Here is a 19978-nt window from a genome sequence, read left to right on the forward strand (position 1 = left end):
CCCCCCGCTACTTGAATAACTAACATGTGTACACCACTAACACTGCCTCCTATTGTAGTGTTCCCCTCTGTGTGATTTATAAATATAAAAATTCTGTAAATACCCAATTTTAGAGCCGAGATTGTGAAAAAAAAAAATAAACAAAAAATAAAGCGTAATATATGAGAGGGCGCTCCCAAAGAACAGCTGAACCAAAAATTACAAGGGAGAGCTTAAGAACAAGCGAAAATGCAAGTACAATCCACAAGTACTTAACAACTAAGGAGGGGAACCCCAAAAGCCCAGGAGTGGAAAAAAAAAAAATCTCAAGGGATAAAAACCTCTAAGAAAGAGTTGGCTAAACAAAAGGGGTTCAGAGAAAGCTGGAAATGGAGAGAGAAATAGATATAAGTGAAGGAGAAGAACAGAGAAGTTGATCTCAAATACCAACTAAAATGGAGTTATTTGAAATGTTTGAGAAGTTGGAAAATTTGATTAAAAGTGAGAGAACAAATGTTAGGCTGGGTAGAGGAAGCAGAGGAGAAAGCAGAAAAACAAGCGCAAGAGATAGTGGAATTAAAAACACAAGTAAAGAGGTTTCAATTAAACCAGAGGAACTTTTCATATAAGCTGCAGGAGCAGGAAAAACAAAACAGACGCCAAAATTTAAAGAGGAAGTAAACCCTTCCAAACAACTTGGACCTACAGGTAAGCCTAGATTAAGGCTTACCTGTAGGTCCAAGCAATATCTCCTAAACCTATATGGTTTAGGAGATATTTGCCCGAAAATGGGCACCGCTGTCTACGGCGCATGCGCCGTAGACAGCGGCGCGTAGGCACACTAAATGCGGCAAATCCATGAATGGATTTGCCTAATTTGTCGACTCCCGTGCGCATGCGCGGGAGTGACGTCATCGCGGCTTCGCCGAGTGGCAGCGGCGGAGCTGCGAGATGCGACTCCCGTGCGCATGCGCGGGAGTGACGTCATCGCGGCTTCGCCGCTGTGATTTGTCGGAGCTGCGAGACGCCACCAGCAACATGGATGCGGCGGACTACAGGGATCAGCGGCGACTTCGCTGGCTCCTGTGTCAGGTAAGTGACACATAATGAGCTACTATGCGATGCATAGTAGTCCATTATGCTTTACCTTTGCAGGGAAAAAAAGAGGAAGTAAACCCATCAGGGTTTACTTCCTCTTTAAGAGTAAGAGCTTTACCAGAACAAAATGGAGAAAATCTAGAGGAAATAATGCAAACAATATTTAACCCCTTTCTGGGTCGAGGAGTGAAAGATTGATAGAGTACACAGGATCAGGAACCCCCTGGGCCTGAGGAAAGAAGACCCCCCCCCCCCCGAGATGATATTATAAAATTTCACCAGTATGAAGACAAAGTAAAAATATGGAGCAACCTTAGAGGGAGGCCGCCGCTGCAATACAAACAAGTAGCGCTGCAGGTGTTTGCAGACTTGTGTGGGGGGGGGAAGACACTGGCCCGAAGAAGACAATTAAAACTGGAACAGCTAAGGAGGTCAAATATAAAATATAGCTGGGGATTCCCGGCAGCATTGGTTGTGCATAGTGAAGGAAGAACAGTAAGATTAAAATTTATAGATGAGCTACAGGACTTCTGTAAAAAATTTGAAATCCCGGTTCCAACGCTCCCTGGATGACAAGATGGAGAAGGAGTGATCAGCGATGAAAGAGAATGGCAGAGAGCATAATAGACTGTGTATTGGACTGAGAATAAGGGGAGGGAGAGAGGGTTGAAAAGGAGAAGAGAGAAAAAAAAGAAAAAAAAAAAAAAGAAGAGGTAAAGAACAAAAAAAAAGGGGAGGGGTGGAGGGTGGAACAGGTGTGAGTAGTGTACGAGCTGTTATTTATTAACCACTTGCCTACTGGGCACTTAAACACCCCTCCTGCCCAGACCAATTTTCAGCTTTTGGTGCTCTCACACTTTGAATGACAATTACTCAATCATGCAACACTGTACCCAAATAAATTTTTTGTCCTTTTTTTTCCTACAAATAGAGCTTTCTTTTGGTGGGATTTGATCACCTCTGTGTTTATTTTTTTGCGTACCGCCCATTATGTATGACTACTGTTAATCTCTTAACGTATAACGTCAGAGGCCTGAATTAACCTGTAAAGAGACAAAGTGTTGAATGAGGTTCAGCAGTATGGTGCAGGGATTGTTTTCCTACAGGAAAGGCATTTATGCCATGAGTCTAGGATCAGATTGTACTCCCCGCAGTATCCTTGTTAACAAAACAAAGGGTATAGGCATAGGGAGGGAGGTACGCTTCACTCTGGAGGGCAAATTACAAGTGCTTAGTGAGATGGTATAGGATTAAAAATATTGTGACAAAATACCAAAGTGGACAATTTGGGAAATGCTAGAGGGGATGTGGGCAAATAGGATCTATGGCTCATGTGTGGTGGAATTGCCCAAAGATCAAAAGATATTGGGAGGACATATTAAGATATGCAAGAGAGAACTAATGTCCAGGTTCCCGTAAATCCTTGGGTATGCCTATTCCACGGGACAGATTTAATTTTAAAAGAATATAAAAAAAATCTTTGATACCTCAATTACTAAACGCAGCTAAGAGCACGATTCCCCAAAAAAATGGAAGGAAGTGGAAAGACCTACAATAAAAGAATGGTTTGAGAAAATAGGCAACATATTTAGGATGGAATATTTTAAATTGATGAAGAAGGAGGTAGGGAACCCCAGAGAAGATGGGAGAGATGGAAAATCTTTAAGTCAGTCAATTAAGAAATACAGTGAGGTATATAGGTTGTAGGGAGGAGAGGGGAAGGAGATCCCCTTTCCCCACTGGTGCGTAATATCATAGAGAAAATTTTATATATATTTATTATATAGTGGAGGAAGAGGTGGGAAATGGAGGGACTGAAGTTATTAAGAAATAGGAGGAGAATAAATAATAGGAAATAAAGTAAGCTAAGTAAGAACGTGTATAAGTGATTGAGAGGTACTAGAGGTAATAGCTGAGGAACAAAATAGTACTACCCCCTCTATTTTTATGTTCTGTATGCGTTGTTTTATCTCTTTTTAGCTTTGTAATGATGAAAATTGGATGTAAATAGAGAATTAAAAAAAAAAAAAATGATAAAGACAAGACATTAGAAAGCATATTTGCAGGTGCAGCCACTTTAATAAACAGTAGATTACAGAAATGTGATCATTTAAAATAGGTCAATTGTTACGTAGTGCAATTAACAAGACGGTCATTGGATACATTGATCTGATGTTTCTGGCATGTGTACAAGGCTGTGTTTGTTTCGTCTTGAGACTAGCACATCTTATTGATTGCCAAGTCTCTGTTCTCTCTGTATCTATCAGAGACTGTCAGGTCATACTTCGTATGATTGCTGTTATATTTTAATAAATTGCGTTGTGGGAAGCAAGAAAAGAAAGGAGGGGGAAGTATGTAAGGGATCAGAGGGAGTAGCTATGAATATTTTAGGGAAGGTTGGGGGGGGGGGGGGGGTTATCTGAGTTCTTGTAGCATGAAGGAGGGGAAAGGGGGATGTCGGGTTGAGAATTTGACCCTTCCGCCGCAGCTCTTCAAGGGTATGTCATAATTCATGAGTTGAATGAATCCGTCGGTTGTGACGAAGTACAGCCAGCAAGACCATATTTCCCCAAATTTGGAGGGGGTGTCTTTTGCTTGGTGAATGAGGTCTGGGGATTTTTTTAACCAAAAACATGTAGCAGAATACATTTTGATCCAAGTTTGATTTTATTGGATATGTTTGATAACAGAAAATATTTTTTTTTTACAAAAGGTTTGGTATTTTTTTGTTTATATTGGAAAAAAAAAAAAAAAAGTGTTGATCAATTACCACCAAAAGCTCTATTTGTGTCAAATTTGTGTTTCATGACCGATTTCCAATAGGGATGAGCCGAACATCCCCCAGTTCGGTTCGCAGCAGAACATGCGAACAGGCACAAAATTTGTTCAAACACGTGAACACCATTAAAGTCTATGGGACACGAACATGAAAAATAAAAAATGGCTAATTTTAAAGGCTTATATGCAAGTTATTGTCATAAAACGTGTTTGGGGGCCTGAGTCTTGCCCCAGGGGACATATATCAATGCAAAAAAAGGCTGTTTTTTTGGGAGCAGTGATTTTAATAATGCTTAAAATAAAACAATAAAAGTGAACTATTCATTTAAATTTCATACCTGGTCTATAGTATGCCTGTAAATTGGCTGTCATGGTTATGCAGTAATCCTTCTCTGTCCGCTTGCCTTTCCTGTTCAGACTAATGCCGCATACACACGGGCGGACTGTATGGCGTACTTAGTCCGTTGAAACACATTTCAGCGGACAGTCCGCTCGTGTGTGGGCTTCAGCGGACTTTTTTAGTGTGCAGTCTGGCGTACTAAGTATTTCGGATTTTTCGAAATTCTGTCCGTCGTACTTTGGTTTCAGCGGACAATCCGCTCGTCAGTAGGCTAGTTCGACGGACTAAGAATGGCGCATGCCCAGAAAGGATTTACACGGCGGAAGGGTGCTTTGCTGTGTATTGGACTTCCCATTTCTAGTCCCATCGTACGTGCTGTACACGTCATCGTGCAAGCTTTCGACGGACTGTTTGGGTATCCGTGTGTGGTCAAGTCCGTTCAGTCGAAAGTATGACGGACTGTCCGTCGGATTGTATGACGGACTAAGTACGCCATACAGTCCGCTCGTGTGTACGCGGCATAAGAGACCAGCCACTGCCGCCTGGTTGATTTTATAACCTCTCCTCAAAGCATGGCTCCACCCCAGGCCCTATCAGGAAACCCTATATTAACCTGTGCACCGCTAGTTAACCATTGTGTATTCACTGTGTGTTTGGCTTCCCGTTTCCTGCTTGCCGTGTGCTCTACGTTTGTCTCTGTTACCGACCTTGGCGTGTCCCCAACCATCCCTGTCTGCCTGTGACCCTGAACCTTTGCCGTGTACTCTGTTGTTCCTGTCTGCTAGTTGCCCTGACCTCTGCCTTATCCCTTTACTATTCTTGTTGTTCCAGCCTGCTGTTTCCTTCTCCTGTAGTCTACCGTGAGCATGAGCTGTGAGACCCTAGGGGCCACGACCTGGAGCCAGACTACAGCGAAGTCCACCCTCACCACTGGTGATCACCTGCTTGCTCTTAGACTCCGCACCCTGGGTAATCTATGATCTAGCTCCCACTGGGATCTGTGTTAGTGATCCAGTAGTCCTGCATCCTGAATCATACGCCGCACAGTCATCTGGGACCTGTCACGTGTCCCAGATGACTGTGCGGCATATCACGGCGCCCTGCGCCGCTCGTGCAGTGGATGCCTGGCTGTGAAGCCACAGCTGGGTGCCCACAGTAAGAATGACGGCACCGTGAGCGGAGCAGGGAATGAGGGGGGGGGGGCTTCGTTCCCCCACATCGCTGGACCCTGGGACAGGCAAGTGTCCAATTATTAAAAGTCAGCAGCTGCAGTATTTGTAGCTGCCGACTTTTTTTGGGGGGGGCATCCCACTTTAACCACTTCACCCCCGGACCAACAAACAGCCTAAGGACTGCACTGCTTTAACTGGTAATTGCGCTGTCATGCAATGTTGTACCCAAACGAAATTTGCGTCCTTTTCTTCCCACAAATAGAGCTTTCTTTTGATGGTATTTGATTGCCTCTGCGATTTTTATTTTTTGCGATATAAATGGAAAAAGACTGAAAATTTTGAGAAAAAAAATGATATTTTCTACTTTTTGTCATAAGAAAAATCGAATAAACTCAATTTTAGTCAAACATTTAGGGCAAAATTTATTCAGCCACATGTCTTTAGTAAAAAAGATGTCAATAAGCGTATATTTATTACTTTGCGCAAAAGTTATAGCGTCTACAAACTAGAGTACATTTTCTGGAATTTGTACAGCTTTTAATTTACGACTGCCTATCTCATTTCTTGAGGTGCTAAAATGGCAGGGCAGTACAAACCCCCCCCAAATGACCCCATTTTGGAAAGTAGACACCCCAAGGAAGTTGTGGAGAGGCATGTTGAGACCATTGAATATTTATTTATTTTTTTGTCCCAAGTGATTGAATAATGACACAAAAAAAAAAAAAAAAAAAAAAAAAAAAAAAAAGTTTACAAAAAGTTGTCACTAAATGATATATTGCTCACACATGCCATAGTTATATGTGGAATTGCACCCCAAAATATATTCTGCTGCTTCTCCTGAGTATGGGGATACCACATATGTGGGACTTTTTGGGAGTCTAGCTGCGTACGGCACCCCGAAATCCAATCACTGCCTTCAGGATTTCTAAGGGTGCAAATTTTTGATTTCACTCCTCACTACCTATCACAGTTTCGAAGGCCATAAAATGCCAAAAAAACACAAAACCCCCCCAAATGACCCCATTTTGGAAAGTAGACACCCCAAGCTATTTACTGAGAGGCATGTTGAGTCCATGAAATATTTTATATTTTGCCACAAGTTGCAGGAATTTTACAATTTTTTTTTTTTTTTTGCACAAAGTTGTCACTAAATGATATATTGCTCACACATGCTATGGGCATGAGTCAAATTACACCCCAAAATAAATTCTGCTGCTTCTCCCGAGTACGGGGATACCACATATGGGGGACTTTTTGGGAGCCTAGCCACGTACGGGACCCCGAAAACCAAGCACTGCCTTCCGGATTTAAATATAAAATGCTACCAAAAAAACTGTTAGCGATCGCAGGGATCAGGCCTGACTCTGTGATCGCTGCAGTTATGTGTTTAGTGTTTTGTAAGTGACAGTGATCGATCGATACTGCACTTGGGTGGGCTGGGCAGAGGGGCAAAATGCAGGCGCTAGCAGGTATCTGGGCTGATCCCGCTAACAATGCGTTTTTTTGGAACCCTAAACTGCTGGGGATGCTAGTATAGATCTGATCAGATCAGATATTGATCTGTTCAGATTCTATACCACTATGGGAGGTTTATGCTTTGCGTGTGGGTGTTAGCGGTACTGGCACTAACCTAGCGCTGCCTGGGGCGACGCAGACCCTGACCCTAAAACCTAATTGATATCACCCGCCGGGTGATCAGGGGGTTAAACCTTTATTGGGTAATAAATGGTGGGTGCCCTGATGCTATAAAAAGCAAACTAACCAGAGTCACCCGTAACACTTATACAGTGATCACTGGTGAAAGGGTTAACTAGGGGCAATTAGGGAGTTCACATTTTTATTAGGTAGTATATGGGGGTCCCTGGCGCTATATAAAAACCTGATGGGGAACCTAAATAACTAATTGGCTAACCAGCGTCACCAGTGACACGTATACTGTGATCGCTGGTGAAAGGGTTATCTAGGGGCAATCAGGGGGTTAAAACCATTATTAGGTAGTATATCGGGGTACCTAGCGCTATAAAAACCTGGCGGTGAACCTAAAAAAAATAACTAGCTACCTAGCGACACTAATGCAGCGATCAGAAAAATGATCGCTTAGTGACACTGGCCAAAGGGGGTGAAAGGGTTAACTCTAGGGGCAATCAGGGGGTTAAACCTTTATTGGGGGGGGGTAGGGGGCTACCCTGGACCTAACACTAACTGCCCTGACAGTTTTTACTGTTACAACTGACACTGAATGCAGTGATCAGTAAATAAATGATCACTGCAATCAGTGACACTGTGACTGGGGGGGAATTTGTGTGCCTATGTGTTAGAATAGTGTTGGTGCAGACTTACTTTGTCTTCTCCTCGTAGTCCGATCAAAAAGACCGCCCCGAGGAGAATGACATCACTTATTCCCTGCCTGTGTATACAATACACAGTGGGAGGAAGCTTCTCATTGGCCAGGAGCGATCGAGAGGGGGTGGCCAGAAACCAAACAGCCATACCCTCATCTTGGATCGCTCCTGAAGCGAACCGGACCGCCGTATCCAGCGGGAGGGGGTCCGATCGGACCCCCCACCCGCTGGAAGGCAGGCACGTACATGTACGTGCTTGTGCCTGCCTGTGCCATTGCGATGACGTACAATGGCAATACGGCGGTCCTTAAGTGGTTAAGCACTCCATCAGATTTTCTGCTGATTTTGTCCTTCAGATTTACCAAAACCATGTAGTGCAAGGTCCTGCCTGATTGCATACACATTAAAACTCCTAACGTTTGACCTCATATTATACAGTTTTGGTAAATCTGAAGGAAAAAAATAAATAAAAAATCAGCAGAAAATCTGACAGTGTGTATGGGGCTTTAGTTCTGCTACTTCATTGTTTGAATGTGAAACAACTAACATGCAGTGCACGTGTTGGTGGGGTGCAGCATCAAAAAACACATAGTCAAGTGCGGATGTAAAGAACTTGTATTGAAATAATGCAGACAGTTCACAATAAACCCAGTGGGAAGACAGCCCAACCCGGTATCCAGAACGGGACTCAACAGCGTGTAGAGAGCAGGTTTCAGTCGAATTGGCAGTGCCTGTTAGGAGGGGCAGAATGTGGCCTGGCTGCCTTGTACCCAAGTGGAAAGAGGTACAGAGAAGTTGTGAACCCTATGCTTTCCCTTCTCATCTGGAACCTTTCCTTCCTCGTCTCAAGCCTGAGAGTCAGGGCCTTAGGCTCTGCCTAACCCAATATGGCTGCTAGAGTCACATGGGGCAGCAGCATCCAATCTGATAGCTTACCTATTCCCCAGAGACCCAGGAGACCATAAAGGAACTATGGTTCTCTTGCCTTCCTTGTTCAGCTGTAATGGCACTGCAGACAAGCAACCTGCAAGGTAAAGCCATAATATGCTAGTATGCATCACATACTAGCACATTATGTGAAACGTACCTGAAAATGAAGCCCTCCAATCATGGCTGAGAGGGCTCCCATCTTCACTCAGTCTTTCTTCTGGGTTCGACTCCGGTTTTGTGAGTGGCCGGAGCCGCAATGTCGTCACTACCGCACATGTGAGCTGCCGCTTACAGTATAGGACTGTAAAGGAATGGCCATTCCTTTACAGCGCATGCACTGGTGATGTCACCGGCTGCATGTACAGTAAATATCTCCTAAACTGTGCAAGTAATAAATGAAGCATAAACTTGGTTGGAGTCCTGTTTAGTCTCTCAAAGTCCTAGCGAGGAATTATGACTCATGCCCTGAATAGAACTACGACTCCTAAAGTCCCAGATGAAAGTCTCTCTCCATTTCTCACTGGGGGTCTACAACAGCAGTCTAATATAAAAACCACTGGTCTCTGGTACAACATTCGGGAACAGCAGCTAACGAACACTATGGTCTCTGGTACACACACACACACACACACACACACCATCTATGATGCTCTCAAACATCGAAACCGCCATACAGTTTCTGGCACCTTCAGGGTCCCGATGCAAGAAAACATGAAGTGTTTTACCCCTCCCCCTTACCCCCATCTGGGGCCTTCCCACTGATCCTGGGGCCCTTTAGATCCATCACGGGTCCTTTTATTATGGCCCTGCAGCAGGACCCTTTCACATATTCTGCTGCTGGCCCCCTTCCAGCCATCTTGGGGTTGTCCCATGGTGGTGGAATGCCAGGGTCCACTTGTAAGTGCGATCTTATCGACCCAGGTAGTTCTGCCACTGGGGTCAGTAGTTTTTTTATTATCTTTTACCATTTTATCTTATTTATTTTTTTACAATTTTCTTTTTTTATTTTCTTTTTTAAAGAGCTTTGGTAAAATATCAGGGGTCTAAACAGACCTCTCATGTTTCACCTTTGAGACAAAGAAATGGAGATTGAGAACACAGCCCTCAATCTCTACCTTTGCAGCCCTAGCTGCATGGAATGAATGGACAGGAAGAGCTCTGTGCAGAGTTTCCCATTCAGTAGTGATCTGTACCGATCTCTCACTGTGTTCATTGAGAAAAGCAAGAGGCTGGTAAACATTTACCAGCCCTTCCCCCACTCTCCATCCTGAACGCATCCCCTGCAGCAGCTTGTGGGAGAAGGGGAAGCCAGCAATGGTGCAGGGGGACCAGAGGAGGCCACATGGCTGGGGGCAGCAGGAGGGGCTGATGCCCTCCATCTTCCTGTTGCAGCTGCTGAATGCCTGTGGGAAGGAACCGAGGAAAAGCAGGCTTTCAGCAGCTGCAAGGATAAGATGGAGGACATAGAGGTCTCCTTGAGCCAGGTCAAAATTGCGCCCCTGTAGTTACCCCTCTGGGTAGAGTATTTACAGCTAGCAGTGGCTTTGTCTCCGTCATTTGAACCGGGCAGCAGCTCTCCTCCAGGGGCAGCCATGTGGTCCTGGACCATGTAGTTCAGGGGTGCCCAACCAGTGGCCCGTGGAGCCCTCTGATGTGGCCCCCCGGACCTCTGAAAGTGCACCAAACCTGCAGAATATAATAAAAAGCTATTCCAAACAGCAGGAAAGCCAAAAGGTACACTGCGTTGCACGCGTGATGTGGGTATACGGCAGCGCATCAGTGTGAAAGCAGCCTTGAACCCCTTTCCCTCCGACAGTCCGACCAATTGGACCCTCCATTCACCTCTAAGTAGTGGCAGACATAAACCGACTTGTATTCTACCTCCAATACAATCCGCTAAAAAGTATCCATGCGTCCGTTTCCACTCTCCAAATGCATAGTGGACACGGACATGCCATCCACTGCTCCGCTCATTGTGGCCTGCGACCGGTTACCAAGTCGCTTAAGTGGCCCTCGCTCTTCAAAAGTTTGGGCACCCCTGATGTAGTTTTCTTTCCCTCCTTCCAGCTGCATGTCTCCTCCAGTCTTATTGCTGTCCCTGGCTAGAAATTCTCCTCCTCATGAAGTTAATTGAAGTACTCTTGTTTGGTTGCTAGGGGCAGGGTACCTGAACAAGCCTGCAGTGACAGTCAAACAACATCTTCCCTCTGCTTGGACTCCAAAAACATTCACACCATTTCCATGCTTAGGGACACATTCACTTAAATCACTGTCCAACAATTCAGGGAGGAAGAAATACGTTGCAAAAAAATAAAAATAAATAAAAAATAGGAACATTTTGCACATGGGCCCTATCCCAAAAACAAAAAACACCACACACCAGCAAGAAAAAGCATGCATATATTTTATTTTGTTATGAATACTACCGTTTATTTACCTTCAGAGGGACATTTCCATTTATCCAGAGATAGAATGGCTCTAGCAGGGACCAAAAATGCAAACGCACTTGCTTGAAAGAGAGGTAGTCTGAAATATAAACAGTGATTTGATCTTGCATAAGATGCTTATAGAAGTAACTGCAATATCATAAATGTTCAAAATATTAAGCATGCAAGCTTGCATAGAACATAATGATGCCCCTACTACTGTATAAGTAATAGATAATTTAAAAAGATGACTGCATTTATATGGGTCACAGTTTTCAGGGAATTCCTAATATTTAACAACATATTGAGGGGAGGGGGGAGACTGTCTTACAATACACCAAAGCCATAACAGGGCAATTTGAAATCATTCTATACTTTACGGCTCGGTTCACACAGGGGCGGCACGACTTGCAGCACCGCGACCTGTACACGATCAGCGGCGACTTGCAAAATTACTTCTGTATAGAAGTCAATGCAAGTCGCCTGAAGTAGTACAGGAACCTTTTTTCTAAGTCAGAGCGACTTGAGTCGCTCCTATTAGAACGGTTCCATAGTACAGAACGGAGCGCGACTTGTCAGGCGGCGAAGTCGCCTGGACAAGTCACCGCTGTGTGAACCGAGCCTTATAGTTTGCCATAGATAAACAATGTATACAAAATTAGGGCTTGTTCACACTTTCTCAAACGTGCCTATAGCGTTAATAGGTGCTGTTCACACAATATATATATATATATACACACATATACATATACATACATATATATATACACATTATATATATATATATATATATATATATATATATATATATACACACATACATACATACTGTAAGGGATCTTCCCAGGGTAGGGTGTGTTTGGACACAGTTCACAGCAGACTTGGACTTTATAAAGCAGACCTTGGCGTTTATTCGTGGTACAAACAGTCCAACAAACAAAATATACAGCAACACCGTGCTTCTTGTGTATAACAGGAACAAAATAATAACAAAACAAACAACCTAGCCCGGCTGGGCGCTTACTAAACAGGTTCTTCTCACCTATCTGACACTTATAAACACAGCGTCTTTCGCCTGGATATCGCAGGGTGGATTTGAGCTCCAGCAGTGGCTGTGCTTGCAGCTTCCTCAAACACACAGACTGTTCGTTTCCCTGGCTGAGAGCGAACACCTGCAGGCCCGCAGAGCCTTTACCTTCCCAGGCTAATTAGGATCAAAGCTCACCTGATCCAAAACCCAGAACTGGAACAAGGGATGGGGGGTGTGGAATGACAGGTCCCTCTACCAAACCTACCTGCCATTCCATATAAACCCAGGCCCGGCAAGATTAAATAACAACTCAGCAGCATATTGCTGCTGAGAAACTGATCCATCCTGGACTTACCATCTCACACTGTGTAGCAACCTAGGTGAGATGTACACCCCCTCAACCACTTCTCCAGTGACATGTCTATATATCCCCCCCCTCTTTTTCAGACCGGAGGGCTGAGCCTTTTGTCCCCACAGACAACTCACCCTCGACAATGCGTCAGCATTTGCCTGTAATCTCCCTGGCCTGTGTTCCACAGTGAAATTAAAGTTTTGTAAGGACAGAAACCATCTAGTCACTCTTGCATTTCTCTCCTTGTTTAACTTCATCCATGTTAGGGGGGCATGGTCTGTCACCAACTTGAATTTCCTGCCTAGCAAGTAATACTTTAAAGATTCTAGGGCCCACTTCACTGCCAAACATTCTCGCTCCACAATGGCATAATTTTTTTCGGCCGGGGTTAGTTTTCTACTCAAGTACGTCACCGGATGCTCCTCACCATTCACTACTTGTGAGAGTACTGCACCTAAGCCTGTGTTAGAGGCATCTGTCTGGACCAGAAATTCTCGCCTGAAATTGGGGGTAACTAACACAGGTGGTTGGCACAAGGCAGACTTAAGGCTTTGGAAAGCCTTCTCGGCCTCTGGGGTCCACGTGACCATTGCTGTCTTTCCGCCCTTTGTCAAGTCAGTTAGTGGAGCAGCAACTGAGGCAAAGTTCGGCACAAATCTACGGTAATAACCGGTAATACCCAGGAAAGCTCTAACCTGTTTCCTTGTCAGGGGTCTAGGCCAATTCTGTATTGCCTCAATTTTATTTAGCTGTGGCTTAATCAATCCTCTCCCAACAATGTAGCCCAGATATTTGGCCTCTTCTAGGGCTAGAGCACACTTCTCGGCATTTATGGTCAACCCTGCATCACTTATGGTATCCAACACGGCCTGTACCTTACAGAGGTGACTTTCCCAATCAGGGCTAAAAATGACCACATCATCGAGGTAGGCGGCTGAGTAATCCCGATGTGGTCGCAGAATCAAGTCCATCAACCTCTGGAAAGTTGCAGGCGCTCCATGTAACCCGAATGGCATCACTACATACTGGAATAGCCCATCAGGGGTGGAGAATGCAGTTTTCTTTTTAGCCTCGCCAGAAAGTGGAATCTGCCAGTAGCCCTTTGTGAGATCGAGGGTGGTTATGTACCTGGCGTTACCTAACTTCTCAATCAACTCATCTACCCTGGGCATAGGATAAGCATCGAACTTGGAGATCTCATTCAACTTTCTGAAATCATTACAGAACCTCCAAGTTCCATTGGGCTTTGGGATTAGCACAATCGGGCTGGACCATTCACTCTGTGACACCTCAATTACCCCCAGATCAAGCATACGTTTTACCTCGGCAGATACGGCTTTCCTACGTGCCTCCGGTATCCTATAGGGCTTTAGGTTTACTCTGCTTCTAGGCTCAGTTTCAATGTGATGATGGATGAGGTGGGTACGCCCTGGGAGGTCAGAGAACTTGTTTTTGTTTTTCTGTAAAAATTCCAGAGCCTCCTGTTTCTGTGACACTGATAGAGCATCACCTACCTTGACTGGGGGGATTGGTGGTGACAAATTATTAACAGTATTTGTCGCCACCAAGGATTCCCTGTCTTTCCAGGGCTTGATCAAGTTTATGTGATAAACTTGGAAAGGCTTCCTTCTACCTGGTTGGTGCACCTTGTAGTTCACCTCACTGATCTTTTCAACAATTTCATAAGGACCTTGCCACTTCGCTAAGAATTTACTCTCAACAGTGGGGACTAGTATAAGGACCCTATCGCCTGGGTTGAATGTCCTGATTCTTGCGGACCGGTTGTAAATTCTACTTTGGGCCTCTTGAGCTCTCTGGAGGTGTTCCCTTACCAGGGGCATTACAGTGGCTATACGGTCCTGCATTTGTGCTACATGCTCAATAACACTCTTGTATGGGGTGGACTCACTCTCCCATGTCTCTTTTGCAATGTCCAGTAGACCCCTAGGGTGACGACCATAGACCAACTCGAATGGTGAGAACCCTGTGGATGCTTGGGGCACCTCCCTAATAGCAAACATGAGGTAGGGCAATAAATGATCCCAGTCACGACCATCTTTTCCCACCACTTTCTTCAACATATGTTTCAAAGTTTTATTAAATCTCTCCACCAATCCGTCCGTCTGGGGGTGGTATACAGAGGTACGGATGTGTGAGACTTTAAATAGTTTGCATAATTCCTTCATCAGTTTTGACATAAATGGCGTACCTTGGTCAGTTAGGATTTCTTTGGGGATCCCAGTCATAGAGAACATATAAAACAACTCACGTGCAATTGTTTTAGATGCAGTGTTTCTTAAGGGTACAGCCTCAGGATAGCGGGTCGCATAATCTATGACTACCAAAATATACTGGTGTCCTCTAGCTGACTTTACCACGGGACCCACTAGATCCATGGCAATACGCTCAAAAGGCACCTCTATAATAGGGAGCGAAACCAAAGGACTGCGAAAATGTGACACTGGGGCACTAACCTGACATGTGGGGCACGACTCGCAGTATTTTTTAATGTCATCATATATCGCCGGCCAAAAAAACCTCTGGAGAACCCTCTCTCGCGTTTTGTCAGTCCCCAAGTGTCCCCCAAGAACATGGTTATGTGCCATGTCAAGCACCTGACGCCGGTACGGCTTAGGTACCAGAAGCTGTTCCACAATCTCATCCTTAACCTTATTGACTCTATAGAAAAGATCATTAGTCACCGAAAAATGTGGAAATCTTTTTTCAGCATCTGGTTCCTGAGGTACCCCATTCATAACAGCAACCTGCTCTCTCGCATTTTTGAGAGTGGGGTCCTGTAATTGTGCAGCGCCAAAATTATCCCTAGACACCTCTAAGTCTAGTATATTTTGCTCAGTGGGAGGAGCCTCCTCCTCCCCAGCCAGGACCTGCAAAGGAGAACAATCATTTTCATCCTGCACACTTCTATCATTCACAGGGGACAAAGCAACCCCCTTAGAGGTATCCCCACTCCTTTTGGCGATTTTTCTTTTTTCCCAGAGAGCCCAGAACAATGGAAAATCGCGCCCCAATATTACATTATGCATGAGGTTTTTTACCACACCCACTTCATATTGTACGGTGCCTTGTTCAGTCCCGACTTTAGCCAGCACTATAGGGTACACTTTGGTATCACCATGTATGCACACAACACTCATATGCTTTTTAAACTCTAAGTCCCCAGCCACCAGGCTAGCATGCACCAAGGTTACAAGGCTTCCCGAGTCCATTAACGCCTCAACGGGAAGGTCATTGATGGTAATATTGCAGATTTGCGGTTCAGTCTCTAGTCCAGGAACTGCAGCACAAGATGGTTCCGCAAACAGCGACTGACGCCGGCTAGCGTCACACTCCATGGGTTCAGTGGTAAGAGGGCAATGGGCAGACACGTGTCCCGCCTCATGGCATCTCCAACACTGGATAGGGCCTGGTCTCTTTGGCAAGGAGTCCTTTTCAGAGCCCCTTAGCCACCCGGGACCATCACCAGTCTTTTGTCCCTGAGACACCACTTGAGCCCTTTTCCCTCCATCAGCACCCCTCCACACTCCCCCAATAGATGGAAGTCTCTTACCAGCTGACGGCACAGATCTGGCGCTCCGGGGAGGTGAAGATGCTGCAGGAACATCACGGAGGTAGTCCTCAGTCGCCTGGAACCTCTCCACAAGGTTGACAAGTTCGTTTGCATTCTTAGGATCACCTTGTCCCACCCAGCGTTGCAGGTCAGTAGGAAGCGCTCGGAGGTAGCGATCCATCACGACCTTCTCTAGGATTTGTGCAGGAGTAGAAGTGTCTGGCTCCAACCACTTTCTTGCCAAATGGATTAGGTCATACATCTGGGACCTCGCTGATTTGTCCAGACTGTAGCTCCAGTTGCGTACCCTCCGGGCACGGACTGCAGTAGTAACTCCTAGTCGGGCAAGTATCTCCTCTTTTAGCCGAGTATAGTCCTTAACCTCTTGCTCACTGAGGTCATAGTAGGCCTTTTGAGGTTCACCTGTTAAATAGGGCGCAATTACCTCTGCCCACTCAGCGGCTGGTAACTTCTCTCGCTCAGCCACGCGCTCAAATACTGTTAGATAGGCCTCAACATCGTCCTCAGCAGTCATCTTTTGCAGCGCTTTCTGCACAGTCCTTCTCCCAAAAAAAATCTCTGGAGCGGCTCCCATCACTGTGGGTGGATTAGCAACCACAGGCGCCTCTCGATTTACTATCAGGTGCTCGATAAGTTGTTGTTGGCTTTGGCGCAAAGCTTGCAACTCTTCCTTATGCATCTGCTGTTGTGCAGCCATGGACTGTTCATGTCGTCTATTGGCCTCTGTCTGAGCCTGCTGTTGTTGCAAACTCACTTGCATAAACTGCTTCAGCATCTCCTCCATGTTGCTGGACTGTTCTTGGAGTGTAGTTGCAGCTTTCACCCAGGACATCAGCAGCTGTAGCCAAGTCTGTCCACACCGTTGCCCCTAGCAACCGTGCTGCCCGCTACCTCCACCAATTGTAAGGGATCTTCCCGGGGTAGGGTGTGTTTGGACACAGTTCACAGCAGACTTGGACTTTATAAAGCAGACCTTGGCGTTTATTCGTGGTACAAACAGTCCAACAAACAAAATATACAGCAACACCGTGCTTCTTGTGTATAACAGGAACAAAATAATAACAAAACAAACAACCTAGCCCGGCTGGGCGCTTACTAAACAGGTTCTTCTCACCTATCTGACACTTATAAACACAGCGTCTTTCGCCTGGATATCGCAGGGTGGATTTGAGCTCCAGCAGTGGCTGTGCTTGCAGCTTCCTCAAACACACAGACTGTTCGTTTCCCTGGCTGAGAGCGAACACCTGCAGGCCCGCAGAGCCTTTACCTTCCCAGGCTAATTAGGATCAAAGCTCACCTGATCCAAAACCCAGAACTGGAACAAGGGATGGGGGGTGTGGAATGACAGGTCCCTCTACCAAACCTACCTGCCATTCCATATAAACCCAGGCCCGGCAAGATTAAATAACAACTCAGCAGCATATTGCTGCTGAGAAACTGATCCATCCTGGACTTACCATCTCACACTGTGTAGCAACCTAGGTGAGATGTACACCCCCTCAACCACTTCTCCAGTGACATGTCTACAATACATATACAATGCAATAAAATACAAGAGGATTAAGAGGGCCCTGCTCAGAAGAGCTTACAATCTAATAGGGTGGGGCGGGTGGTGGTACAAAAGGTTGTAACTATGGGGAATGAGCTGATGGAAGTGGCAGAAGATTAGCTGGAGACATGATAGGCTTTCCTGAAGAGATGAGTTTTCAGGGAATCGCCAGAGCGGTGAAGGTAGTGAGTTGCAGAGGATGGGAGAGGCTCTGAAGAAATTCTGGAGAGGAGTATGGGAGGAGACGAGAGAGCTTGAGAGTAGGAGGTCTTGAGAATAGCAGAGAGGACGATTTGTGTGATATTTGGAGACAAGATTGGTGATGTAGCTTGGGGCAGAGTTGTGGTTAGTATTTTGAATTTAATTCGCTGGGTGATTGGGAGCCAGTGTAGGGATTGGAGGAGAGGGTTGGCAGACACTGTGCGGTTGGTAAGGTGGATAAGTCTGGCAGCAGCATTCATGACAGACTGAAGAGGGGATAGCCTATGGAAAGGCAGGCCAATGAGAAGGGAGTTGCAATAGTCAAGGCAAGAGATAACAAGGGAGTGAATGAGGATCTTGGTGGTTTTATTTGTTAAAAAGGGGCAAGTTTTAGAGATGTTACGGAAGTGAATTCTACAAACTTTTGCCAACCATTGGACTTGGGGCTGAAATGACAAGTTAGAGCCTAGGATTACACCTAGTACCCTGGTGGGGAGGGACCGATAGTTACATTGTTTATTTGGCACCGCCACCTTGTGATGTCACTGACCCAGCATGCACCAGTCAATGATCTCACAAGGGGGTGGTGCCACCAGCCCCTTGGCTATTTAAGAAATGTCAGGGGGTGGAGCAGACAGATGTCAGGAGCCTTTAGCGCAAGCCAAGTTTTTTTTCCCCCCCCTTTCTGTCCAGGGAACATTGTTTTTGGTTTTTTAATAAAAGAATGGTCAAAAATTGTCTTTGACAATGTAGGCCATGTACCCTTACTCATTCACATGGGGGGGGGAGGGATCTGGGGGCCCCCCCTTGTTAAAGGAGGTTTCTAGATGCCTATAAGACCCCTGTCTGCAGACCCCCACAACCACCACCCAGGGTTTTTGGGAAGAGGCCCTTGCCTCCATCAACATGGGACAAGGGGCTTTGGGCCCTCCTGCCCCAAAGCACCCCCCATGTTGAGGGCATGTGGCCTGGTATGGTTCAGGAGGGGGGGCTCTCACTCGCCCCCCCCCCTTTCCTGACCTATCAGGCTTCATGCTCAGATAAGAGGCTGGTATGGATTTCGGGGGGACCCCACATTCCCACTCCACACCCATTTAAAAAAATAATAATATGTTGGTGTGGGATTCCCCATAAAACCCCCACATCGTGGTATGGAGCCTGGTATGGATTGGGGGGGATCCGACATTGGTTTTTGTTTTCACTTTTTTCTACCCCACATTCCCACTCCACACCCATTTAAAAAAATAATAATATGTTGGTGTGGGATTCCCCAGAAAAACCCCCCCATCGTGGTATGGAGCCTGGTATGGATTGGGGGGGATCCGACATTGGTTTTTGTTTTCACTTTTTTCTATTGCTGTTTTTTTTTTCCAATTCAGCTGTCAGTGAGGAGACCTGTTGACAGCTGGTGACTCATACGTTGTTAAGAATGCAGTGGCCAGCTTCCCGGCCCACTTCTTAACAACCAGCTATGCACTAAGCTGTGTGCAGTGCGTTGTGGGGTGCTTGTTGAGTGAACATCCAGCCGAGCTCCTCGGAAATTCCAGGTTTTCGGGCAGAAGTTTTATTCGACTCAAACTGTTCACCCAACTCTACCCCCCCCCCCCCAATGGTGAGGGCATGTGGTCTAGTATGGTTCACGCTTGCTCGTCCCCTCCCTTCCTCCCTTTCCTGACCTGCCGGCCTGAATGCTCAGATAAGGGTCTGGTATGGATTTTGGGAGGCCAACGCCATTTTTTATTTATTTTTTTTTCCCCCCATTTTGGTATGGAGTTTGCCTCAAAATCCATACCAGACCCAAAGGCAGGGTATGGATTTGGGGAAACCCCACGCCATTTTTTTTATTGCCAGCAGTTTTATTTTTGACATGCCAGTGTCAGTGGGGAAGCTCGCTTAAAGCTGATGACTCATTGGTTGTTAAAGATGGGGCAGCCAGCTTCCTGGCCTGTGCCTTAACCACTTCAGCCCCGGACCATTTTGCTGGCCAAAGACCAGACCACTTTTTGCGATTTGGCACTGAGTTGCTTTAACTGACAATTGCGCGGTCATGCGATGTGGCTCCCAAATAAAATTGACTTCTTTTTTTTCCCCCACAAATAGAGCTTTCTTTTGGTGGTATTGGATCACCCCTGCGGTTTTTATTTTTTGCGCTATAAACAAAAATAGTGTCACAATTTTGAAAAAAAAAA

General features: G+C 45.7%; 1 protein-coding gene across 2 annotated transcripts in view; it reads right to left on the bottom strand.

Moving 5' to 3' along the window:
- SLC23A1 (solute carrier family 23 member 1) overlaps positions 1-19978 on the bottom strand; it is a 1056923-nt gene that overhangs the window by 789881 nt on the left and 247064 nt on the right. For both annotated transcript variants that reach the window (XM_077473737.1, XM_077473738.1), the window contains exon 5: positions 11077-11165. In XM_077473737.1, the coding sequence (XP_077329863.1) occupies positions 11077-11165 (89 nt within the window). The remainder of the gene's footprint in view (positions 1-11076; positions 11166-19978) is intronic.

This window comes from Lithobates pipiens, unplaced genomic scaffold (assembly GCF_037356315.1).
Source record: "Lithobates pipiens isolate NorthernLeopardFrog02 unplaced genomic scaffold, aLitPip1_a1.2 Scaffold_8, whole genome shotgun sequence".
NCBI classification, from domain to species: Eukaryota; Metazoa; Chordata; class Amphibia; order Anura; family Ranidae; genus Lithobates; species Lithobates pipiens.